The 27201-nt window shown below is 37.0% G+C and overlaps 1 protein-coding gene and 1 long non-coding RNA gene across 15 annotated transcripts in view; one reads left to right on the top strand and one right to left on the bottom strand.

The window, feature by feature from the left end:
• Positions 1-5082: 5082 nt before the first annotated feature.
• LOC139983508 (uncharacterized) lies at positions 5083-9120 on the bottom strand. Of its 2 annotated transcripts, XR_011798721.1 has the most exons (4): positions 8906-9120; positions 7104-7683; positions 6853-6992; positions 5083-6420 (listed from the first exon to the last, which is right to left on the bottom strand). It is a non-coding gene; the product is annotated as an uncharacterized lncRNA (long non-coding RNA). The 2 variants fall into 2 exon arrangements; XR_011798722.1 differs by lacking the exon at positions 6853-6992.
• A 12841-nt stretch (positions 9121-21961) lies between these two features.
• LOC139982116 (uncharacterized) overlaps positions 21962-27201 on the top strand; it is a 46633-nt gene continuing 41393 nt past the window's right edge. For 3 of the 13 annotated variants that reach the window (XM_071994663.1, XM_071994659.1, XM_071994661.1), the window contains exons 1-2: positions 21965-22657; positions 26643-26844. In XM_071994663.1, the coding sequence (XP_071850764.1) occupies positions 26671-26844 (174 nt within the window). In that variant the 5' untranslated portion in view covers positions 21965-22657; positions 26643-26670. Of the gene's footprint in view, positions 22658-26642; positions 26845-27201 lie in introns of all 13 variants that reach the window. The other 10 variants (XM_071994666.1, XM_071994657.1, XM_071994658.1 and 7 more) reach the window with 5 other exon arrangements.

Here is a 27201-nt window from a genome sequence, read left to right as displayed (position 1 = left end):
GCCACCACCTCCACATCGGCGGCCCACAGTAGCGGCAGCCATCCACACACCACCGATCTACCACGGGATCTGAGACGAACCGTCACAGGATATCTACTTCAGCGTTTACCAGTCGGTTCAGTACCGATCATCCGTTGTTCGCCCGGCGATGTGAAAGGGTCGACCTGTCCTTACGGATTGGATTCTCCTTGTAATGCCTATGTAGCACTTAGTGTTAAGACTAAATATGTGCTGGTAACGCAACCACGAGATACATAAGATCAAGGGAAGCGGGGTTCAATTCTGTGATGAGTCGCCTGCCTTTGTGAAGATATAATAACACAGTATATTAAAATGAGGACAAACGCAATGTTCTATCGTAATCCGCAGGGTAACTATGATTTATTCACCATACGGTAAAAGAGAATTACGATATGCAAAATGATTGAAAATATATAAAATGCAAATAAAGTTAAATCATAATTAACACATGAAAATCATCATGGCCTAACACTAATGGCCTACTAAAACTAATAGCTTGGGAGTCACGCCCATCTCGTCGAATAAAGGATCAGTCCCTCAGTCCACGAATGGCATCTACTAGTGGGGGTACATCATGCGTCCTTGGTTACCCGGACCAGGCGTGGGGGTTCCGGCGTCTAAAACTACCGTATAATAGGACATCTATAGGCACGGTCCCTCGATAGGTGAAAACTACATCAACTACATATGAATAAGCTGTGTAGAAATTAATATAATTAATTTCTAATGAAAACTGGTACAGTCTGGCACAGCCAGGTGCATGGCAGCTTGGAGTGTCTTGGTGAATGGTCACCATGCAATGCCAACACAATAAAAACGAACTAAACAAAGGGCAAGGGGATTAACGATCTCCCACAGTAAACAAACAATTACTTAGCAATTAAAATAAGTATGAAATATGCAATAATATACAACAAAGATAATCAGTAAGGGTGACACAACAATAATGAAATAGTATAAGCGAATGTCAACCTAATTACCTCATAAGGAGTAAAACATATGGTACAACCCATCATACCTGGTCGGCATGACAACAAGTCAACTATAAAGTATTCAAATAAAGTGAACCTTCCGAGACGTAGACACTAATACACAACTGATCGCTAAACATACAACTACTTGCCTATGTTACTCAAACAGCAATAACACAGTGCTCCATAAATAAGTGAAACTGTCTATCCCTATCTGGTATAGCAGTATAATCTAGGAATGTCGTAGGTTAACAAATATATTACTAGAAGCTGGTTGCCCTAGTTCCACTTACGAAAATATCCAAATAGAGGCGAGTGATTAATTCTAAAATCAATACAACCTCTATGACTTACGTGAAGTCTACAAGTATAAATAATGTACTACTGGGGAAATCCCTCAGCTAGCAATCGTAGCAACAACAGTAGCATACTAACTATGTGATTCAACCCATGCACCTCTTACTACTTAGACCTAAGGTTGCCATGGCAACTGACACCTTTTGTTAGGCTGCAGGTACCTAAACGTCACTTGGAACTAAGAGCAGGCTATAAAACGGAAACTATGTCACCTAGCTTATCTGCTGTATATATCTGGTCAGATGGAGTCTGTACCAGTGAAGGGTGACTCACAGGGCTAAATACATGCTAATACTCTAATTCTAATAAACAACAACAATAGAGTCTCGGTCCACAAAATAGTCAATATGCCTACTAACATATTGCTACAATTCTTTCAACTATAAAGGTTTGCAGAAATTCAGCTATCCCTATCACCATGGCAACTAGTAAAAGTGTAGCATTGCATCATGAAATCTAAACATAGCTTGAATAGGAAAACTTAGAACAAATAGATACGAACGTGAGTACATTACGGTAACAGGTAATGCTAGACGTATCGTAATAGTACATAATAACTAAATAAATATCCCAATGTGGGTTCTCGTTAGACCAAAAAACCTAAGTACTTCCAATACTCTTACTTTAACTCAATGTAGGTTAGAACATAACAACACACATAATGGCAACGGTTGAGGGCAGTACAAGTGCCATAATCAACCCTATAAACATACTATAAAACAACAGGTAACAATAATAATGATCTCACCTGTAGACTCTCTATAGCCATTACAGGTACAAAACGTTTAATTAATAACTTAAGTCTGTGTGCACGTAGCCATCACAGGAACAACAATAAATACAACACCATACACTTAATGAGGGCTGCTAAATATTCTGTGTGCACATGGCCAGCACAGAACTAACATGTATACATTTGCAAGTAAAATACTCTATGTATGCACAATGAAAATGAACAAGCTACTGAAGGGCCTGTGGCAAAGTCAAAAGATGAACTCTTACCTGTGTAGAAATTAATATAATTAATTTCTAAATTAAAAATTAATTTCTAATGAAAACTGGTACAGTCCGGTACAGGACTTGGAGTGTCTTGGTGAATGGTAGAGTTGCTTGCAAACTTAGCTGTTTTAAGCCATTTCTTTGAACAAAGGGAAGGTTGTTATCCCACCCTACCAGACAAGATTTTTCTAAGACTGGCTACCAATACTCCAGGAAGTAGATAAACTGTCTTCCCACATCTTTAACTTACTCCACCAGAGATTACAGAGAGCGTGAAAACACTTACTACACTTAAGGGAGAATAAAACAAGGCCTGGTCTGTTAGTGTTGAGAATAACAGATAAATTATCACTAGCTTAGCGTAACCTAAGAGTAATCTAAGTGTGAAGCCAAACCACACAGGGCTTAATGGTCCTTTTAGCAGGAAACTAGTCCACTGAGGGGTAATGCACACAGTTCACTGACTCTGTGAGCGTTACTAGAAAATACCACAAAGAGATAAGAAGTAAATGGAAAAGAAAAGTTAAGAGGAAAGGTATATTATACAGGGGGACAAAACTATAGACACTACTATTGGGAAATATTAGGGGTGCTACATCTACATTCATATTCACACTATGTACATGCCTTTGTCATCATTGTTAGTAAAGGTCAGTTAATGAAAGCAGTTGCTAATTGAAATTTTTTTATTTTACATGCTTCTGTCCTTCAAAGTGTTCGTCCATCCCTCACTTGCGTGCGCTAGGGTAGGCATGCACCCAGCAGATACTCATACAGTAGCTGGTAAAGCTACTACTGGTCATGTCCCACAACTGCCGTGCATCAGTAATTACTACTTTGTGTTCGTAACACGGTAACATGTGTTCCTCAACTAACCACTAGGTCAACCATTCTATTCAGTGATGATTGTTGCGTAGAACTCACTATACTAATGTGCACTATAAACAAACAGTTCTAGAATGTAAAGCATTGAACTGTTACCAAAACAATTCACAGTCCCTTATAATTCCAAAATAACTTGTAATTCATTAGTAAGTAAGTTTGTGTACTTTTTTCAAGGGGAGGGGTCAGTTTTCGGCAGACGGGCCTCTTACTGTCATAGGTAGCCTCCCTCCCCATCCCCCCCCCCCATTTAGTGGAACGGTCCCACAAAAAATGAACAGAATCGTTCTATACTTGAAAGAATCAAGCAACATCTGATTGGCTTGTAACTATACAATAAAGACAACCATTTAATAAAAGGGTTGGTTGCTATTACAGTTTCTATGGAGTTTCCAACTAATCTATAAATAGCCGCGACCTCCTGGTAGTGCAGAGCAAAGAAAGAGCATGTGTTGGATAGTAGCAACTTCCGTTTAGGGTAGAAGCGCCACTAATTTACAGTAGCAGCAAGCCCGCATGTAGGTACCAAACCACAATTAGAGTAGTGTTCATCCGCTCGAAAAGTTAACCATTGTCAGAGAAAAGAGGTAAAAGTCCCTAAGGTAATACTTGTTTAAGCATGTTATCACTTACCTTCATTTTTGGATCTGCTCCATATAGTCCTCGTACTAACAAAGTCACATATGGAGATTGTTCTTCAGTGCAGCAGGTCCTAAACTATAGAATTCGCTTCCTCATCACTTGAAAAATGTCACATCTATTGACACTTTTAAGAAGCATTTGAAAACTTATCTTTTTAGGCTTGAGTATCGGCATAAATCTTATACGTTGTTTTATTCAGATTACTGTGCACATTCGTTATGTATATTTATATTTTTATGTTCTTTATTGTGGTTTATAACCCTGTCTTATATCATTTTTACTTTTATTGCTGTTGTTATTACTTTTAGGTTTTCTTAAGTTTGGTAATTTTATATTCCAGGTATTCGTTCTTTGCACAGTGCTCTTGAGCATGTTTTTTTTCACGATACAACACTTTGATATATGCTACTTATTATTAATACTACTATATTTATTACTAATATTTTATTAATTATATTTATAATGACAAAATAATTCTATTCAATGAAGTTCTAAAAGCCTCAACAGTCTCCCAACTACTTTATATGCGCCATTTGCGTCGTCTATCAGACAACCGGAATTGAAAAGTGGAATGCGACCTTCACCAACTTAACCTACAGAGACTGGCATCGCTTCTTTCATATGCCGTATTCTACTGTCTCTGAAGCTAAAATCCAGTTTTCCCAGTTCAAATTTATTCATAGAATTGTTGCCACGATTAGGCTCCTTTCATTGATGGGTAAACGGGATTCAGATCTTTGTACCTTTTATAAAATTGAAACTGAGAATATTGAGCACTTATTTTGGAAATGTTCCATAACTGCCTCTTTTATTTTAGATGTTGAAAATTTGTTCTTAAGAAGCAGTTCTTTTATTCAAAGCAGGATATCTTCTTTGGTTATAACAACGGGAGGGGACATCCCTACAACTTTCTGATACTTCATATGAAATACTATATTTATGATTGCCAAAGGAATGAATGATATCCATTAATCAATGTTCTTTCTTTAAGTTCAAACTCATAATCAGTATGATGATCACTATGACGATGATGATGATGATGTAATTGGTGATAAATACCCCTACATGAATATGTGTTTACATTAGAAGAGAATGATGACATTTTCTTTAAATAATGCATCTCTTTTAAAAGGCAACACAAGCGACAAGTAAGAAATGAATGTCATACCACTTACATTTATTTTGAATGTAATGTAATGATTTATTTTTATATTGTTTTGGCAGTAATGGCCGCCCATATTGTATCGGTATGAGGAATTTGAGGAAACCTTTCAACATGGTAATCAGCAAAAACAAACAAATAAAACAATGACAAGGCAAAAGACAAGGATAGGTCACCTAAAATTATGTGGTCCGAAAGGTTCCAAAGTTCTATATGATTTTATAGCGATTACAGTTGACGTTGTGATTATTGTTCCATTGACAACGATATTGAAAAGGATCAAACTATTAAAACTGCAACTAACATATTTATATTAGATAAGAAAAATTGTATATGTTGGTGATAACGAAAAATATATTTGATCTACTGCTTACCAATGTCTGAAATATATCTTTTTAATCCTCCAAGAGATACGTAATGATTGCAGAATATACTGGATATAGACAAGCTTGCTGCTTGGTACGCTTTCTAGTCACTTCGCCCAACAACCATTTCGCCCAACTGCCATTTCGCCCAACCAGCCTGGTCATTTCGCCCAACCAGCCTGGTCATTTCGCCCAACCAGCATGGTCATTTCGCCCAACCGTGTTGGTCATTTCGCCCAACCTTATTTTTACTAATATTCAGTCAGAATAATATTAATTTTTCTATTCCACTAGGTCAATTTGATTTATTTTGGGTTAGGTTACTTCGTAATAGGTAAATAAAAAAGTGAGGTCCGCTCGATATCGATCGGAGTCTGAGCAGGCTGGTTGGGCGAAATGGTAAGGTTGGGCGAAATGGCAGTTGGGCGAAATGGTTGTTGGGCGAAGTGTCCTGCTTCCCTTGGTACCAGTTGTACTGTAAGTAAAATTCAACTGCATGATATCCTTATTGACTATAGCTTTCTATAAATGTGAAATACATCTTTCGATACTGCGCACAGACTAAACAACACTCGTAAAACGATGAAACTCATTGGCTCGTGAAGCTGGTTTTCGTTGTAAATAATGAAAACTTTACATATTATAATAACGTTCTCTACGTAGTCTACAAGTTGTTTGCATATAGAACTTTAAATAATGCCTCCCACTTGGTCCACACTTAGCTGAAAATCACGGAGGAGCGAAACAAATGTCTTTATTTTGTTCTTCTGGTGCAGAATTTAGAGCTGATTCGTCACACGTTGTAAGTTAGAGGTGTTATTTCCACTGGGGAAAGTAGAACCACACTAATTCAGTATTTGAAGGAAATGCGTTTGGTCACATGAGACATTTCGACCTGCAGCCAATATCATGTACTGTTGATCACTTAAGAGATCTAGTGTTATATATATATCCCAGGAGAGTAAATCATCTTCTCATTGCCTGTCGTCGTTGATAGTGTGGTGAATTTAACATACATTAGCTGACAAAAAAAGGAAAACAAATTGTCATTTCACAGATTACCACAAAGTTGATTGAAATGTATTATATAGCCTAAAGTGAAAAGCGGTGTTCCATTGACCGTATCAAGTTAATTATTAGCATTGAATTGGTATGCTTCTTGTACTATTGATATTCATTTTCGCTTGTGTACCTTAATCAACTAATTGAGGCCATGTTTCGGTTTCATTTTTGCAGATCGTTTCAATGTGTAATTTATCCGACGTTTGGGATCCTCAAAACAATAATTGACCTTATAATTTTCCATGTGTTCAACTGAAAAAAGTTATAAATATGTTTGATACGGATTATTTCATAGTTTTGAGACCTACCACGGTATTGACACGAACATTCCAGGCTAAAATAACGTTTTGTAAGTAAGGTTATGTTTTAATGTTTTCTACTAACTACGTACTGTATTGCTAATTATTCTATAGCTACTTCATCTTCACAAGTACCCAGTGTGGTACTGGTACTGATACTGGTACAATCTGGTTCTGTCAGTTCATCATCCTGGTCTTGGTTATTCTGATGACGTGACACATACTTGTCATACTGTAAAGAAGAATTACAACGTAGGTAAGATATAGTCAAATAATAAGAAGAATTAGAAAAGTAAGAGGAAGGGCTTAGATGAGACAGAAGAGGGGGAAGAAGAATACCTACCTGTGTTGATTTGTACACAGCTCTTTGTGCCTTCTGCAAAGTGGCATTCCCTCTCCCAATGTACATTCGCAACTGGTGCCTTTTCACTAATTGAGCACATCCAGGCAATTCTTGTAGTTATGTGTGGTGTAAAGTATTCCAAGTGTTAAACGAAGTCATTTGCACACTCGAAAATTCTAAGAGATTATGTATTTTTATATGAGTAACAAATATTGTTATTTGTCCAGTAGTTGCTGACATTTCTAAAAGAAGAATATCTATGTGGCGAATAAATCATGACGTCACAATTTCCATGAAATACATTCTGCTTCTACCTAGTAATTAAAGGTTTACAATTACTATAGCTAACGAGCATCGTTTTTCAGATGAAGGCTGAATATATGCTGTGATGATGAGTATGGGCTAATGTATGAAACACGGTTTCCCTTGAGTTACAAATGTGTCTATGTACTACTGTACTGGCCAATGTGTAGAACCGGTAATATTGTAATCAACCAGTTAGTGTCAACCGATGAAAATAAAAAAGAAGCGGCCAAGGGTCTGAGCAATGGTTTCCACTTTATTGTACTTCAACGGTGAACTGTTGAGATATAATATAAAACGACTCATAAACATCTTACTCACAAGTAAAACATGCAAGATATATAACTTCAAATATATTATAAGATACTGGTAGAACTGGAACAGCCGTCTGATAACATCCGGTAGCTTGAAATGAGAAAATGTGATAAAATATGAGAACCAGTTGGGTTAACAACAGAATAATGAGAATGTGTAGAAAAGCTACTTAGTAAATAGGAAAATGATCAATAAAAAACCTATGAAAGTGTATTGAACATGGTAGATGACACAAAGACACCTGGTGTCTCATACACACAAGGAAAACATGTTTGGTTGGTTGTCTATACTCTAAAGGTACAACAGCACATGTAAATGTACATGGAAAATTGATGTAGAGAAAGTACCGTAAAACAAATGGCTTGTCCCGACTGAGCCACTAGGTCAAAACAAATAATCAATAGATTACAAAACTGTAAGAACACCTGAAAGTAATGAATATGTGTACAGTACCAAGGTAATATACAAAAAATAATGAATCATACTTGTACGTGATATAATAGATCATAAGAACAAAGAACATAGGCCTAGCATAAAGGAAATGGCAACACATGAAATGTGTGAAAGGGCCTTGACACTTTAAGGGCCGGACCGGTAGGGTCAATGAATGCATTAAGTCTGCTTATCAATGATGCAGAGTGACTCGACCAAAAAAAAGGAGTCTGCAAGATCTGTGAAAATACAGGACATGGCAAAAGGTGTAATCCTGTAAAGGAGGAAGAATACAACGTCTAGTTTCAACAACTAACAGAAAACCATACAGTATATACACCAACTCCTGTACTGTAAAATAGCCTAGTGGAGCTAAATAATGTAAATAAACATCACGAAGTACACAAATCATACATAATTTACCGAGTAAACAAAAGGGAGCCAGTTTCCGAACACCCCCAATTTCTGAACACCCAAACCTGAAAACCACCAAATTACACCTATAACTCCTGTCAAAATGACAAAACAATGTAAAAATGTCTGGAGGTATAAAAAGAACATAACGGGATAACCCCTGGGGACAGTGCAAAGACACACTAACGAAACGTAAAGACCCTATAGGAAAATATGGATCCCAGGGAAAACTTTCGTGCAACCGGTACAATAGTCCCAATTAATCACCGCAAAGGGGACACTGGCTACCTTCGGTTTTTTTTACAAAGGGAATACTCAATTTTCAACACAAAACTTACATGACTGTGACTCTCCAATAATGAAATTTGTTAAATCAAGGTAGACTGTAACTCTTGGATGGATATTCAGTAATAAAACGTTGTACAAAAGAGGATGGAATCTACTGATATCGTGCAGGTTAAAAATTCTTTGCTTTCTGAAAAAACACGAGTTCTAACTCCAATTCTGAAATAGCGCCCTCAGCACCAGATATGTCAAAAGGAAATGATCTCCGTCACAACTACCAAGTTTGACTATTATTACAATACGTTTTCACAGAGGTAGTGTTAATACACATATTCATTATGATGCCTGGGTTCACGTCGCTTAACTCTTCAACGGCTTTCCTCGTATGCCGATTGGTAGCCAGTGCCACCTTCGCGTCTGTCAATAGTCGGTCACGTTGTCTTCTTAAGCTGCTATATGTACGACTCTTTAGAAGACCGTAACTGCTGCTGACGGCCGTGAAAGACATTTCAAGGGCGGCTTGGCTCATTGTATGTCTAGATTGATTTCTATACTAAGTGAAAGTTAATGAGAGACTTTTCATTGAAATGATATTTTTCAGTCTATTGATTTGACCTTGGATTAGATAGGGTTTCTAATTTGTCTAAAAGAGATGGGGAGTCTATAAAATACCAGTACATTCACATTTTGGGTATATTCACTTGTGGAGTATAAAATTACACGTAAAGTTTATAGGAAAACAAAACATTATTTTATCAGTGTGAAACAATGACGTCACACCTGTGTGCCCCAAGTTCACTTTTGGTACAAATTTGGTCGCAACTTCAACTGTCAATATCTCAAAAACGGTACATAGGAATTGAATGCAAGTTTCACCAGAATGCTTAGATTATGTTCATCGTTTACACATCAAACAAAAGTTTGACCTGGACTATTCTTTTAAGTCAGCATGGCTGGGTTTATTGATACAAAATTCGTTGAACTTTTAATGCCGTTTTGTATTTAACGAAACCTCGAATACATTCTACCCGACAAAGATCAGGTATCTTACAGTTCATATCAGGATATGAATTCCACCGAGGTTTTTAATCACATGAATCTTTACTTCTTTCAAAGTACGCTAAGATAATCGTTAAATTTACCTCTCCCAACTTTGTTGATTTTCGCAATTAAGCAGAAAGAATATGAGCTACCTTGACTCAGTTTTTTATTTTATTTTTATCTTGAAATGAAATAAGTATCTGACATTAGTAGTCATTGCCGACTGGTATTATTAGAAAGAAAACGTATTCATGAAGCTGTTATTAATAAATAAGAAGTACTCACGGTTCATGAAATATCAACTTTATCCTTAGACATGTAGTGCTGATACGTCCTATGAAGCTCTGAAACAAACCTTTTATTAACAGATTATCGGCAGCTGTAAGTCTGTCTCTCAAACGTATATGATATGAAAGGTTCCAAGGTTCAAGATAACTTTATCGTATATTAAAGCTTTGAAGAATCACTAACTGTATTTTAAAGGTTACTTTTCTACAACCGGGCACGTCTAGGTCCTATTGTCTGCCCGAATGTTTCCTTTGTTGTCCGCGATTTACAAATCAACACTAAACTTCAATTTAAAGTCATCCCAAAACGTCTGATCAAACAACAAACGGCACCAACCAGCAAACAGTTTCCACTTCATACTTCATACAGTCGTGTTTTTTTTAGTAAATTAGCTGGATATCAAAGTTGTTAGTATTTATCTTGCAGCTGTGAAACCAAATGTCTATATTGAGTACTTCCCCGGTCGAATTATTTGTTTTTATTGAAATCAAATGTTGATAACGTTCATAAATGATTATCAAACTAAATTGTCTCCATTAAATTGACATGAAGAAACTACTAAAGATAAACAGCTTAGGTGAAAATTGAGAAAATTGAATATCGTACAGTATTTAATATTTAATTTGAGTTAAAAGTCAGCTCGGAATAATTTTATTTGAAAACAAAAACATTCATGGAGGTTCAATTGATGTCTGGATTTGTTTTTTCCCTTCCTTGTGCTTCCTAATGGGATACTGTACAAAGCTTCTGTAAAATATTTCTTGCCAATGATGATGGGAAAACCAACTTTCATGGTTCAATCCTCTATTAGAGGATTTTGGATTCCTGTCTCTTTTGTTTATCAATGTAGGAACGTACATTTTTGCGTTATTTTGGTTATTAAGCTTACATTGAAATCAACAAGCAATTGGCTAGGCTTTTGTATATCATAGAACAATGACAGTTCATATATCAGCTTACCCAAGAAAGATCAATATTAGCCTTGATGCACTTTATAGGTAAAAGAGACTTATCTGATAAAATAAAAACAGCAATGAGAAAAAAAGCTAGAACGCAATGACATATACGAAAGCCTGAGGTAGCTCTCCATAACAACATATATTGTCGATATAATTATGTTGCTATTACAATTAAAGAATTGAATGTGATATTGCAACCAACCATGCCAAAACGAAATCTTGCAAAACGGATGCAGCGCAGCAGTGCTGGAAACAATGCGTGGCAATCTAGTTTTAAACACATCAAGACTAGGGCTCTCCTTAATTTAACGGCCAAGGATTGCGCATTTCTAGTATATCATAGTCCTAGGGCGATGGGTTGTCCGATGTGCGCGGCATTAGCGCTACGTCCATGCAGCGCAGGGAGTTGTTCCCTAACTCCCAGATACATGGCTCTTCACTACAATCCAAAGATAGGCCGCGATTGGTCGATATGAATCAAGTAGCGGCAAATCAGGGCAGTGTGTTCATTCGACCAGCTGCTTAATATGGCATCCGACTTATACAGCAATCAATGAAGACTCTGATACCGCCTCAATTATGATAGGAAAATTCTACTCAGCGTGGAGTTTAAGACAGCTGGTCACGTAAGTGTGATGTATTTTTACCGTATTAAACCCCACCATCTCTCCCATATAGCATTCTGGAGATATAGATCAGTAAGTGAATAAATGTCCATTGAAAGTCAGGCTCGAGTGTTAAAGGAGGCGCTGAGGTTCGTGGGTCAATGAAGCCTCTCCAATGTACGGAGGGAAAAGGGTAGAAATTAGGTAGACATAAGGTTTACATGAAAAGAGTGTGCTAATATCTACTTTTACTTCCTGTTACGTTGTTTGGGGTAATAGATTCAGGACAATGTTATTCGATGTTTTTCTTCTTTTATTATCGGACTCCACAAAATGTCACTACTTCCTTCTACAATCTCAAAACATAAAGCCTTCATAACAACCTATGATACCTTGCAACACTATCACTGCTATCCTCTCATACAACCTCGGCTTCTCCCTTTCGTTGTCTCTCCTTATTACCTCCGCTCCTCACCTCACAAAAGCCACAGCCCCACTGCCAAAAACCACTCTCCTCATCTCTAGCTTTATCCTTTAATCATATTAGCAAGTCTTTACATGTATAAGTAATGCCAGCTTTGTAATTCCCTTAAGCTAACCCTAGGACACAAGCAGCTTTCTTCTCCTTACTTGCAGACTTCATAACACTTCCATTTTTGATTTCGTTGGTTGTCCATTTCATTCCTCTGCCACCACCTCCAAATCGGCGGCCCGCAGTAGCGACAGTCATCCACACACCACCGATACTAATCGACCGGCGGTCATCGGCCAGCGATCCACCACGGGATCTGAGACGAACCGGGCACGAGCGCTAGTTCAATGGTTAAGGTGACTAAACGTGATGTATCTCCACATGTCAATCATCACCGAAATCGAGATTTGGAATATATTAATGAGCTTAGTCGATAATATGTCGATTTGAATAGGTATATGTTAAACGTAACCTTACAGTAGGCCTCACTGCAAAACAATATCATCTTTGTTTATGGTGTAACTGGAGTAGGTTATTGCGTCTGTGTACGTACTGTAGGCCTGCCTCTGCAGTTGCATGTGTTTTCCTATACTATAGCTCCACGTGTTTGAGTAGACAAGCCCACTTTACATTGAGATAATTGCACGTCATTGACATATCAGTTTTTCAGCCTTATTGTTACACCGAAATCTGTTTGCAAGTAACTGTTCATAATTACCATTGACATAATCATGATGAACAACCTTGCTAGCTTGATAGTTTCGTAATTTTGGAACTATTAAATTATTCGCGCGCCTTGTCAGGTGATTGTACGTGATGTATCTTCATATGTCAATCATCACCGAAATCGGGATTTGGAATATGTTAATGAGCTAAATCGATGATACAATTAACAGTGTAGTAAAAGGTCGGAGTAGTGTATTCCTCATCAATTGTCTGATAAATCAATAGTATGTGTTGGTCAGTGGCGGACTGGCCACACGGGCATTTGGGCCGTGCCCGATGGGCCGGTGGGCTGTGGAGCCTGGTGAAACTACAGCCCATTTTCACAGTAGTTAATAGAATACAGACGGGCTATGTAGAAATATATTTTTAACTGTGGGAATCAGCTCATGAAATCACCATGTTAGTAAGCCTGTTAGTTCGTAACAAAAGAACGTGCTATTGGCAACCCGTCCGTGCTATGATTTGTACGACAAGATATACAAGTACGAAGATCAATGTAAACGTTCTTTCTTTGCCTTGAAGAGAATCAAAAACCCGTTTGAGAAGTACAATGACACAAGAACATCTTGAGGCGTTCATGTTGATGTCTGTGGAAAAAGGATCTTGGCCACATTTGAACCTAAAAATATCATTGATGGTGGGGCTGCCAGAAGCAGCGAACCGCGTAAGCTCCTACTCTCGTAGACATGACATGTAATCTTCTTATGAACATATATGTTTTGCTGGATTTATTTCGTTTTTTTTCCATATTTTTCAAGTATGTTATCACCAAATGCTTGAAAAACTAGATAAAATCTAGTCTAAAACATGAATTTTTGTCTATATTTGTTTACTTTTTTAACTGTTGTCAGTTTTATCAAATGCTGCTTCTGGAAAATTATTTTTGGGTCTTTTTTAAAGGATTATTGTAACCTACAAACTTGAGAATATAGCACCATTTTGCCTCTAGGCATTCCTTAACTTCAAAAATTTTTCATTTATACCCCTCCCCCAGGACGGCCATCACGATGTGAGTAACATTGCAATGAATAATGGGCCGGTCTAGCTGAAAAATGCCCGGGCCGGTTTTAAGACCCAGTCCGCCCCTGAGCACAATCCAGTTTTTATTGTGGAACAAAACTTTAAGATTTACAGTAGTTAATGTAATCTCTGTGTGAATCGGTTGATTATTGAGTGATATTTACATGACTTCTGACACTGTCCTACGTTTACTAGACATTAGTGCTGCATTTGACAATGTTGATCACTCTTTGCTTAGTCAAATTTTGTCCAATGTTATTGGTTTTATCAGGCATTGTGTTTAACTGGCTCACTTCCGTTACTATGGTAACCAGACAGTGTGTTCTTTGGGGTTCTGTGTTGGGCCCGGTGTTATTTATTTGAGATCCTTTCATTTTGAAGGTTGAAAGTTGCCGGATATTCTAGATAGCATTTTGATTGCAAACAGCAATACAGCTCTGACCCGTGATGCGGTTTAATTTCTTTTTAACTACCGTTCAGAATTGGATGTCTCGTTTTGTTACCCCTGAAGCTCAATCCTGATGGAAATGAAGTTATGGTACTAGGTAATTAATTTATAAAGAGGCGGGTGGAAATTGATGGCGATCTTCTAACGCAGCCAAAACCTCTAAAAACTCTATCTTTCTAGCTATCTTTGTATAAAGTTATCTTGAACCTTGGAACTTTTCATGCTGACTTAAAAGAATAGTCCAGGTCAAACCTGTGTTTTGATATGTTAACGATGAACATAATCTAACCATTCTGGTGAAATTTGCATTCAATTCCTATGAACCTTTTTTTAGATATTGACAGTTGAAGTTGCGACCTTTTGTACCAAAAGTGAACTTGGAGCACACAGGTTTGACGTCATTGTTGCACACCGATAAATAAAGATGTTTTCCTATCAAATTTACGTCTAATTTTATACTCCACAGGTTCATACACCCATAATGTGAATGTACCATTGGTATTGGTTTTTTATAAACATTTCCATTCCCTTAAGACAAACTAGTAACCCTAATATCCAATCCAAGGTCAAATCAATAGACTGCAAAATAATCATTTCAATGAAAAGTCTCTCATTAACTTTCACTTAGTATACAAATCAATCCAGATATACAATGAGCCAAGCCGCGCTTGTACTGTCTGTCACAGCCGTCAGCAGCAGTTACGGTCTTCTGAAGAGTCGTACATATAGCAGCTTTATTAGACAACGTGACCGGCTATTGACAGACGCGAAGGTGGCACTGGCTACCAACCGACATACGAGGAAAGCCGTTGAAGAGTTAAGCGACGTGAACCCAGGCATCATAATGAATATGTGTATTAACACTACCTCTGTGAAAACGTATTGTAATAATAGTCGAAATTGGTAGTACATAAACAAATTTGTAACGCAAAGAAAACCGTGTTCCAAACATTAGCCCATATACTTATCATCACAGCATATATTCAGCGTTCATCTGAAAAAACGATGCTCGTTAGCTATAGAAATTTTCAACATTTAATTACTAGATATAAGCAGAATGGATTGCATAGAAATTGTGACGTCGTGATTTATTCGCCACATAGATATTCTTCTTTTAGAAATGTCAGCAACTACTGTAAAAATAACAAGATTTTTTACCCATATGAAAATACATAATCTCTTAGAATTTTCGAGTGTGCAAATGACTTCGTTAAACACTTGGAATACTTTGCACCACACATAACTACAAGCAGCAAATATCGTCGCAATCGTGTTTGAGTAAGTTATTAGCTTGCATGTAGCTAAGTCTGATGTGTCTTTGCAGGATTCTCAATGGCCTTAGAAGAAGGAGCAAAAGTACTACTCGGTATCATTGAACGATTAGATTGCCCAGATGTGCGCGATTAGTGAAAAGGCACCGATTGCGAACGTACATTGCGAGAGGGAAGGCCACTTTGCAGAAGGCACAAAAAGCTGTGCACAAATCAACACAGGTAAGTATTCTTATTCCTCTTCCTTCTGTCTCATCTTACTATTCTTTTTCTTACTCTTCTAATTCTTCTTGAATATATATCTTACCTACGTTGGTATTCCTCTTTGCAGTATGACGAGAATGTGTCACGTAATCAGAATAACCAATAAGACGGCGCTGGGGTACTGATGGAACAGTTACCATCAGACAAGAATACTTAAGTACGTAGTAAGTAGAACACATTAACACATAACCATAACAAACGTCATTTTAGCCTGGAATGTTCGTGTCAATACCGTGGTAGGTCTCAAAACTATGAAATAATCCGTATCAAACATATTTATAACTTGTTTCAGTTGAACGCATGGAAAATGATGAGGTCAACTAATGTTTTGAGGATCCCAAATGCAGGATCACTTACACGTTGAAACAATCTGCAAAAATGACACCAAAACATGGCCTCAATTAGTTGATTAAGGTACACAAGCGATAATGAATATCAACAGTACAAAAAAACATACCAATCCAATGCTAATAATCAACTTGATACGGTCAATGGAATACCGCTTTTTACTTTAGGCGAAATAATAATACATTTCAATCAACTTTGTGGTAATCTGTGAAATGACAGATTTCTTTACCTTTTTTGTCAGGTAACGTATGTTAAATTCACCACACTATCAACGACGACAGGCAATGAGAAGATGAAAGGCTCTCCTAGGATATATATATATATATATATATATATATATATATATATATGTATATATATATATATATATATATTCATTTGCATTTGTCGTTTACCTCCATTGCATTAACATAAAGTCTGTTTAAAGTATCTCTTTCGAGATCCGGCTTTAGGAATCACAAATGATTTCGAGTTGGTTAGCATCATGTTTGATCTCTAGAGTAAGGCAAAATATGTCACCAAAAACAGAACTAGTATTGTTCGATACAGGTGACAAACGCCTACAGTGGAATTACGACCTTCCTTACCGGTTTCGAACCTCTGGACATACAATCAGCGTCCATAGCCTAGTGGTTAGGGTGTCCGCGTACAGAGCGGAAGGCCCGTGGTTCGAATCCCGGTGGAGGCTGAACGTTTTTTCACTGTTCTTGATTTTCCAACTCATTACGATTTTCATTTATATATATATATATATATATATATATATATATATATATATATATATATAACACTAGATCTCTTAAGTGATCAACAGTATATATTATTGGCTGCAGGTCGAAATGTGTCATGTGACCAAACGCATCTCTTTCAAGTACTAAAATAGTGTGGTTTTACACTTACAACGTGTGATGATTCAGCCTTAAATTCTGCACCAGAAGAACAAAACAGAGACATTGGTTTCGCGCCTCCGTCATTTTCAGCTCAGTGTGGTCTAAGTCGATCGGAGGATATAATTTAAAGTTCTATAACTGCAAACGACTAGTAGACTGCGTACGTAGAGTACATTATTATAATATGTAAAGTCTTCATTATTTACAACGAAAACCAGCTGCACGAGCCAATGAGTTTTCATCGTTATAAGAGTGTTGTTTAGTCTGAGTGCAGTGTCGAAAGATGTATTTCACATTTATAGCTGGCTATATAGTCAATACGGATATCATGCAGTTGAATTGTACATGCAGTAAAACTGGTCTATATCCAGTATATTCTGCAATCATTGAGTATCTCTTGGAGAGTTAAAAAGATATATTTCAGACATTGGTAAGCAGTAGATCAAATATACTTTTCGTTATCACCAACATATACAATTTTAATTTTTCTTATCTAGTATAAATATGTTAATTGCAGTATTAATAGTTTGAACCTTTTCAATATCGTTGTCAATGGAAAAATACTCACAAAGTCAACTGTTATCGCTATAAAATCATATAGACCTTTGGAACCTTTCGGACCATATCATTTTAGGTGACCTATCCTTGTCTTTGCCTTGTCATTGTTTTTTGTTTGTTTTTGCTGATTACCATGTTGAAAGGTTTCCTCAAATACCTCATACCGATACACTATGGGCGGCCATTACCGCAAAAACAAAATATGAAAATAAATCATTACATTACACCCAAAATAAAGTTAACATGAGAAAAAGGAAATTACTCTATAAATAAAAAAAATCTCCATCAAAAAATATATTAGGTCCATCAAAAATAACTAAATTCTTCATCAGAAATATATTACTCCATCAAAAATAAGTTTTGTACTTAAAAAAAAAGAAACCTTGCCTATTTCGAATGTATTCTGCAATCATTACGTATCTCTTGGAAAGTTAAAAAATGAATTTCAGACCTTGGTTATAGAAGTAGATCATATCTACTTTTCGTTATCACCAAAATAAACATTTTTTCTTATCCAATATAAATATGTTAATTGCAGTAATAATAGTTTCATCTTTTTAAATATCATTTTTGGCGTACTTAGTAATTTGTCCTCACATTACATCTCTCTGATAGCCAGATTAAGTTGACTAAGATCGCCAAAGTGTATAGGTGGCCTGCTATTATAAAGTTACAAACAGTTCCACGTTTCTTGAAAGCACTATAAAATAAACAACAAACGTTGCTTACCCAAAGGTATCAACGGAGTTCATTAGTAACATAAGCATACCACCGTGGCTTGGCACCCGATGCACATAGTACCGTACAATACTATTGTAACATAATAATATCATATCAAACAATCACAATAATATTCTTGCATATAATATGATATGGTACAAAGATGTATTATGATAATTTTTTAAATAATATTACAATACAGTAGCACCGTATACTACTAGCATGTGATTCGACTGGGCTTGGAGGATTAAGATCCGTTACATACGTCAAGAATTGATTATCTAAAGCTACAAGTTAAGCCCTCAATTTTGTCTACGGCGCCCTCCACCAATACTGAATATCTCAAATCTTGAACAAAAATGTAATAATATTACCCGTACCTCATCCCATACATATGTCATTACGCAATCATTTCAACTCCGTAACATATGAAATACGCGTCATAATTCTCAGTTGTGACTAAAATGTCAATTTACTCGGTCATAGTAACGTTTTTAGTAAAGACAGTTTGTCCCTCATTCTCTCTGTGGAATATCTTAATACCCTCCAAACAGTAGAGCAATCAAAATGTTCGTACTAGGGGGGTGGGGGCGTGGATGAGAAGAAAAAAAAAACATTTCAAAATGCAACACAAGCAAAGCATATGTTGGCAGAAGGGCCTCAGTTTTGTTTTGTCTGAGCCGACTAGCGCTCGAAATCAAGCGCCACGATTAGTTACAAATTACCTCCTTCACCTGTACCCCTTTAATGACGCTGGTTATTTTCAGAGGCAGTTGTTATACTTGACACATGGCTTCGTCAACTTTAAGGAATATATGGAATTTCAAGCGTATTACGTAACCAATGACGGCTATCTGTGTATTGTGGTGAGGCCTTAGGAGCCAATTTTTAAAGCGAGACTATTCAGTCAAATAGAAAGCGATTAACTTAAAAAAAAATCAAATATCAGAGAGTTTGGAGATTACTGAATAATATAAATTGTCTTTGATCCCTGCCTTTGTTATTCCTTTAAGGTACAAAGTTGTGAGGTTACTGAATAATATAGATTGTCTTTGATCCCTGGCCTCGTTATTTCCTTTAAGGTACAAAGTTGTGAGGTTACTGAATAATAAAGATTGTCTTTGATTCCTGCTTTCGTTATTCATTTACGGTACAAAGTTGTGAGGTTACTGAATAATATAGATTGTCTTTGATCCCTGCCTTTGTTATTCCTTTAAGGTACAAAGTTGTGAGGTTACTGAATAATATAGTTTGTCTTCGATCCCTGGCCTCGTTATTTCCTTTAAGGTATAGAGGTTTGTGGTACTGAATAATATGAATTGTCTTTGATCCATGCCTTCGTTATTCCTTAGTATCTAGCTGAACTATTCATGTATGGCATAGAGGACATATCGGCTTACTTTACAATCGTGGGGAGAAAGGGTAGAATTTCTTCTTCCCACTTTTAAGTTGTACGGCGAATCTTTCAAGCCTCATTTGGTCCACCCCTTGATGCTCTCGGAAGATTCATTATTGTCAATGTGTGGTATCATTGTGACATAGTAGTAGTATCATAGTAAAAATAGTGGCGACACTGAAGCTAATGTCAGTGATTATATCATGTCCTACACCTATTAAGTATTATGTAAGGTGGCGTTGTGGTCAAGTGGTTAAAGGAGTGGACTTGTGATCTAAGGATTACAGATTCGAGCCCTGGCCAGATCTTGCGTTGTGTCCTTGGGCAAGGCACTTTATCTCCATTGCCTCTCTTCACCCAGGTGTATAAATGGGGAATTGCGAGGTGACTTGTAAATATAGTTGCGTGCGCCGGTTTGTGGCTGCACCCTATGGGAAGTCCCCCAGGGGACACGTGGCTGTGGTGCACTGTTGTGCCCCAGGAGAGATTGTTTGAATTGTGCACACTTTGGTGAATAGGTGTGACAAGTTACCAATGACCAGGGTTAATTGTAAAGCGCATAGAACTTGTGGATTATGCGCTATATAAATAACGGTGTAATAATAATAAAATTTACTTAACGTGATCTTTCTCGATGGAAGAATACTCACAAAGTCAACTGTAATCTGTTATGAAATCATATTGACATTTGGAACCTTTGGAACCACTTAATTTTGGGTCACCTATCTTTGTCTGAAAGAGTGTAAGATTTTGGTATTTCTTTGTTTAATTCTGATAACCATGATGAAAGTTTTAAAACAAAACATAAAAATAAATTCATTACATTACAGCCAAAATAAATTTAACATGAGAAAAAGGAAATTTATATATATATATATATATATATATATATATATATATATATATATATATATATATATATATATATATATATATATATATATATATATATATATATATATATATATATATATATAATCAATGTGTAGCAAGTGGTATGACATTCATTTCTTACTTGCGACTTTTCTTGCCTTTTAAAAAAAGATGAATTATGAAAAAAAATGTCATCACTGTCTTTTTTATGTAAACACATGTTGGTGTAGGGGTATTTATCACCAATTAAGATCAAACTTGATGTTTTGAAGTTCTTTTACACCAACACTAGGGCGGACTGGGTCTTAAACCCGGCCCGGGCATTTTTCACCTAGACCGGCCCGTTTTTCATTGGTAGGCCCTATGTTACTTACATAGTGATCGCCGTCCTGGGGAGGGGTCTTAGGGGAGGTGGTGTTGATATTTTTTTGAAGATAAGGAATACCTAGATGCAAAATGGTGCTATATTTCTCCATTTTGTAGGTTACAATAATCCCCAAAATAATTTTCCAGAAGCAACACTTGACTAATCTGAGGAAAGTTAAAAAGTAGACAAAAAATTCTGTTTTAGACTAGTTTTTCAAGCATTTTGTGACAACATGCTTGAAAAAAAAAATGAAAAAAAATAAATAAATATAAATCCAATAAAAGAATATGTTCAATAACACGTGCACATGTCATGTCTACGAGAGTAAGAGCCTATGCAGTTTTGGGTTTGTTACACACACACAAAATCTGCCAAATATATACATTGACCTTTAATCATGTGACCTTGACCTCATTTCCCCTGGCAACCTCATATTTTGGTTTGATGTCAATTCCATGTTTCTTGACCTCTGACCTTCGACCTTTGGTTCCGGGTCTGCAAGACACACGAGATCACCCTGTGGTACCTTCCCATCAATTTGAAGAAAATCGGAGCAGCCATTTGGGAGGTACATTTCGCAGAAACTTACTCTCAAAATTTATACATAACTATGTCTACTCTTAAAATGGAATGAACACTTGATAGCAACTGAATGCATCGCAATGGGATTCTGGGCATGTCAATAAAGTTTCAGATCACTCGCGATATTGTTATTAGCGATAGCAAGGCCAATACACTTTACGTACAATGGACATCGAATTTAAAATAACCTGGAAGGCTCATTCCCACAATAAGAAACCGTAGCGACCAAGGAGGGTCATGTGATGTGTTCCCAGGCACTACTAACATATTATTTAATTATAGTCAGTGCAAAGGACATCAGCATTCCGTAGACTACAAAACACCACTATAACGGGTGTTTATAACGGGAAGTTTTGATGTTAACGTTGTTCAGCGTTGCTTATGGCGGTCATTCCTCCGCTTGTCACGTTTACGTGCAAAAACGGCAAGGAGCCTTGCGTTGTTAAGGAACGACGAATCCTGTCGTCTGCATCTCGTGTCTATGTAAATTTGTGTAGATCCATGATATACTGTGTACATTTCACCTGCCCTTCGGTTGTTTGAAGAAGAAAAAATACTCAAAACGGGAATTTAGGAATTAAAAATTTCGGTAGATATTGGAATATGTATCAATTAGCTAGATTCCATTGCTCGCGTAGTTCCACCTGAATTCTGGTAGCTAATTGATCAGAACGTGTTAGCTGTTGTAGAAGACACATGATTCAAGGAGTACTTTAACAGTCTAGTGCTACAAGGAACGCGTCACGTGACCCTCCATGTTTGGTACATGTCACTGATCCATCAGTGGTACATGTACAGTACTTTGACTTTTGTTTAACTGCATGGTTGACATAATCTACCGGACTCGACTGAACCTGGTGCCACACACATAATCGGTCCTAGTTAATGTATATGATGCAAAAGCAAAGTTAATGACATATTGCTGTATAGATCTCGACGTAAATTACGGAAAACTCTGTTTCTTAAAGGATAGCAAGGTAATAGTGTGCATTGATTTTTGAATTTCAATGCTAAGAATCAACTTCTATGCACTCCGAAGTGCGTGTAGAAGTTGCTAGTAGCCTTGTTTGCTAACGACTAGGACTAAGCTAGGCCTAGGCCTACTTAGGGTTAGGCCTAGGCAAGTGAATACTGTAGGCCTAGGCTAACCTAGTCTTGTAAGTTAAAGTGTAGATGACGAGAGACCAGTATAAACACAACTTCACTCAGTGTCTGCTTGTGCTTGAGTCTCAAACTTTCTTCAGATTACAGTGCTGAATTCTAGGCCTACACTGGAGCACCCTTAATCATGTATGCCTACATACATTGTAATCAACAATTGGATAAACAAGGACAACAGAAAGGATAATGGAATAGACCTAGTACAGGAGGCTTCTTAAGCTATGCTAATCCTCCTGTCACCAACAACAAATATACAAGAGTCTCAGTGCAGTGACTAGTGAGGTTTTCCAAAGCCTAGCTATTCTGCTTTTGTGCAGAAGACAAGAGTACTGTTGTAGCCAAAGCAACAACATCACTCCTTGCTTTGGGAGTTGTTTGTGACAACATGGGTGCAGCCAGCATTTTGACTAAATTTTATTTCTTCTTCTTAATACGTTGCAGAAACCCATAGGGCATAAGCGCAACGGGGAGATAGACAGCACTAGCAGCACGCCAGACGACACCTAAATGTGTCGATGCTCTGCGCGCACACCTGCTCATCATTTAACTTATTCCAACCAGCAATGGCAGAGGGAAAAAAGAATGCTTATACTGGGGGGTCTTACAACGAATGTACTTAAGGGCTTTACTATTATTGTTGACTTGATTCCTAATTATGTTATCCGCAGCACAAACTTTAAACTGCGTAGGCATGATCCGTCTCCTAGTGGGAAGGGCAGTGAGGTAATGATCCTGTTGAATAGCTGGGAATTGGTCATGCATAATCTTGTAGAGAGTACATAATTTATCACTTTTTCTACGGTTTTCAAGTGTTGGGAGTTCTAGTTCTTTGAGCAGTCTAGTCATAAACCCTTCCTCCCGGGAAGTATAGTCACCGCTAATAAAGCGAGCAGCTCTGCGTTGGATTCTTTCCAAGTGATTAATGTCCCCTTGTTGGTAAGGATCCCAAATTATGGAAGCATATTCCAAGCTACTTCTCACCAGAGATGTATAGCCGAGTTTCTTTATTTCTACCATTTCACAACATACAAAATAGATCAAAGTTTTCATTACCATTTTACATACGTGCATAGATAAAGACATGGTTTGGATCGTTTGCTCAGACTGACGCTGATGTAGGATTAACAAAACAGATAATTGTGAAATGTGATGGTAGAGGAACAAGAATAAGCATTATTGTTCCAACCCCCCCCCCCCCCCCAAATAAAATAAAAGCAGAAGAAGTATCAGCAAATAACTACAAGAGAGAAAGAACAAAGAATAGATAGAAGAGAGAAAAGGAAAATAAAATTTAAAAAAACAAGACTTGACCGAAGAAGAAGTTAAACCTAAAAACATACCAATTCTGACTTCCTTGACATAAATTGACATCAATATGTAGATACCACCACTAGTGCACATGTATCCAAGTTATAATTGGTTAGCTTTTTTGTATGAACATTTATTTGTAGTAAACATTTATACATAATTACACACATACTGACGTACATTTATATATCTGTGAAGCATTTTTTTATATTTATTTTTTGATGAAAAAAGATGTGGAGGAAGGAATAGCTACATACAGAGAATTACATGACGCGCACTGGTGAAGTTTGAGAGTGGCGGCGTTTCAGTGATATTTTATAATGACGCAAGGATTTTGCATCTTTTAAATTGCTTGTGAGTGAATTCCAGTGGATCACACCTTGATTAATATGAATTTGCGATTGGTTTTGTTTTGTCCTTGAGTAACTGCCTGCGTAGAATTTGTTTCAGCGAGTATCGTTATTATAAAACAGTTATATAATTTAAATGATACTCTGATATTGGTTACCTGTAGGTTGTTCATCACTTTCTTTTACTACAAGGTCAATTGAATTGCACAGATTTATAATTTGCCAGTTGGCACTAGGAAGCAGAATGTATATATACCTATGCTAGCATATAAGTCAGAAAGAAGTGATAATGTGACATTACGTACTACCTGCTACAATTAATGAGTTTTTATGATGTATCATTACGAGTGACAAGTGGCCATGTGTTTGGCGAATAGAGCCATGTCGATACTCTCGCCTAATACTGGTTACTATTACTTTCATTTCTAAACAGTTGTTGCTCATTAATGGGCTCTCATACATGACAGGCTTTTCAGTTGGCCTTTTTTGTGGAAAGTCTTCATGTTCCCCTATGTTCAAATCAAGGTATAAACTAGGTACATACATGTGCACATACATGCTCCAAGAAGTTACCAAAAAGCCTGTGAACAAAAAGCCATTTTTTTCCCTGCAGTCTGGGGAGAGGTCTGAGCTGAGGGTCTTCCCCTCTCTTTCATGATTTTGCAACCTGTGATTCACCTCACGCCAACTTAATCTAATATATTTTGAACAGTGGAGAATGATGAGCGATGGTGAGGTCATCGCTGCACTTCGTTGCAGGGACGCTATCATTAGCAAGCTACACTGTAGCAAGGAAAGTTCACAAATTTCTGAAGTATAAAAGCCATTTATATGGATATTTCTGGTAAAGTTGCAAGTTAGCAATCTTTTGGAGAGTTAAAACATTCCAGAATTCCATAACTAGTTCTTCATAATACGTTGTTCTGATATTTGTTATTTGAGAGATTTTTTGAATCACAGCCGTACATGTGAAGTCTGTACACTTTTCTATGCACTGTCTCAAGGTCAAGCTTAGAGCAGATCTTTTGCATTCACAGCCTTACGTGAAGTCTGTACACATTCCTGTATAATTGTATCAAGGCAAAGCTAAGAGTGAGATCTGATCAATTCTGACCAATTTGCAGCACTGACGTCACGTCTCAACGTAAGTCAGCACTTGTTAGATCTGAATTTTCTGGCAGGACGGGCCAACATTTCAAGCACTCTATCATCGAAACTAAAATTCCTCACAGGGCAAGGCTTATGGCGATACAAAGACAACAAAATGATATGACTGGAAGGAGATTCCGTTTGGCAGTAAAAGATTCCTTTAAAAGCAAACATAACCCAAACAAAGCAAAACATTTTGTTTAATTTAATTTCAATCTTTGCCAAAAACTTGTACAAAATCACTTAAAATTGATTTTTTATTGAATTTTTGTATTTATTTATTTATTTTTTTGGCAGTTGGCGTCATATTTCTTCATTTAGCTGAAGTTATTTTCTGCACATATGTACAGTATATGTATACACTGCTTTCCTGTCAGATCCCCGTGCCACATGAGAGAAAAAAAAAAATGCATGGACTTCTTGTGTTGCAGTTGGTATCTATTGGGAAGTCAAAATGTATTAATGTCATCACAACATCTTAAGTACTTAATTTTCTAAGTGGGCATAAAATATTACAAAAAAATGAGGTACTAAACAACTATTCAAAGGTTAATTTCATTTCTTATTAAAGTTTAAGTTATTGAACTAGGAAGTATGGTAAATCATTGGTACAGTAATTGGCATAGCCGGTCAGTTCCTTAAAAATTATATACTGTAGGCTGCAACACAGCCTTTCGTACACCTAATGTACATACTTTACTGTAATTGAGGTTAGACTGGCTTTACGGTTGAGTAGCTCAGACAGTGGAACAGTTTGACACTATTGGTGAAAAAGAATGGATTTTCTCTGGCATTGATGGGGGTATAAATGATGAATAGCTGTTTTTGTTTAAATTTTTGTTAATGTATTTATGATTTATTTTGATAGTTAGGTCATTTATAAATCTGGCACGTCCAACCTGATTTAGAATTTAGAAGAAAAAGAAAACCTGCTTTTAAGACGGTGTGTGAGTAACTAACGAGTCGTTTATTTTCTTTCTACGATGTTATCCAGATCTCCAGAGAGCCAACGGAAGTAAGAGATGGCGGTATCCATGGATTCCGACGATGACGACGTCCTCTTTTCCTCGTCCAGTTTTGGCAAGCAGGACAAAACGCTGATTGGAGGGCAGACGAAAACCTTGGACGACATCATGAACAGCCCCCGACATAGAATGAAGAAGACATTTGGCCTGTGCGCTGCTTTCCTCGGCCTGGTAAACATTCTTTCTGTCTACCTAGGTATGAAAGCCTAATCTAGTTTCCAATGATCACCAAGGATCACTGACCTGATGTAGGGCTTTTTCCAAAACCTTTACTCTTTTTTTTCCTTTTTTTTTTAAAATGAGATAAAAATCCTTTTACAATCATTGGCTCGTCAATCAAAGTGACGTACTATAGGCTACCTAGTGATATCACACAGACCACCAGGTTATGAAAGCCTAGAATCTAATTTCCATTGACCGTCAAGGATCACTGAACTGATATAGGGCTTTTTCCAAAACCTTTACTTTTTGGTTCCTTGCTTTTTGCAAAGCAAGGAACCTATGCGTTCAACTTGGCGTGTGTGTGTG

The sequence above is a fragment of the Apostichopus japonicus genome, chromosome 16 (genome assembly GCF_037975245.1).
Source record: "Apostichopus japonicus isolate 1M-3 chromosome 16, ASM3797524v1, whole genome shotgun sequence".
Classification (NCBI taxonomy): Eukaryota; Metazoa; Echinodermata; class Holothuroidea; order Aspidochirotida; family Stichopodidae; genus Apostichopus; species Apostichopus japonicus.
The sequence above is the reverse complement of the archived record's forward strand: the minus strand, read 5'-3'. Positions and strand labels throughout refer to the sequence as shown.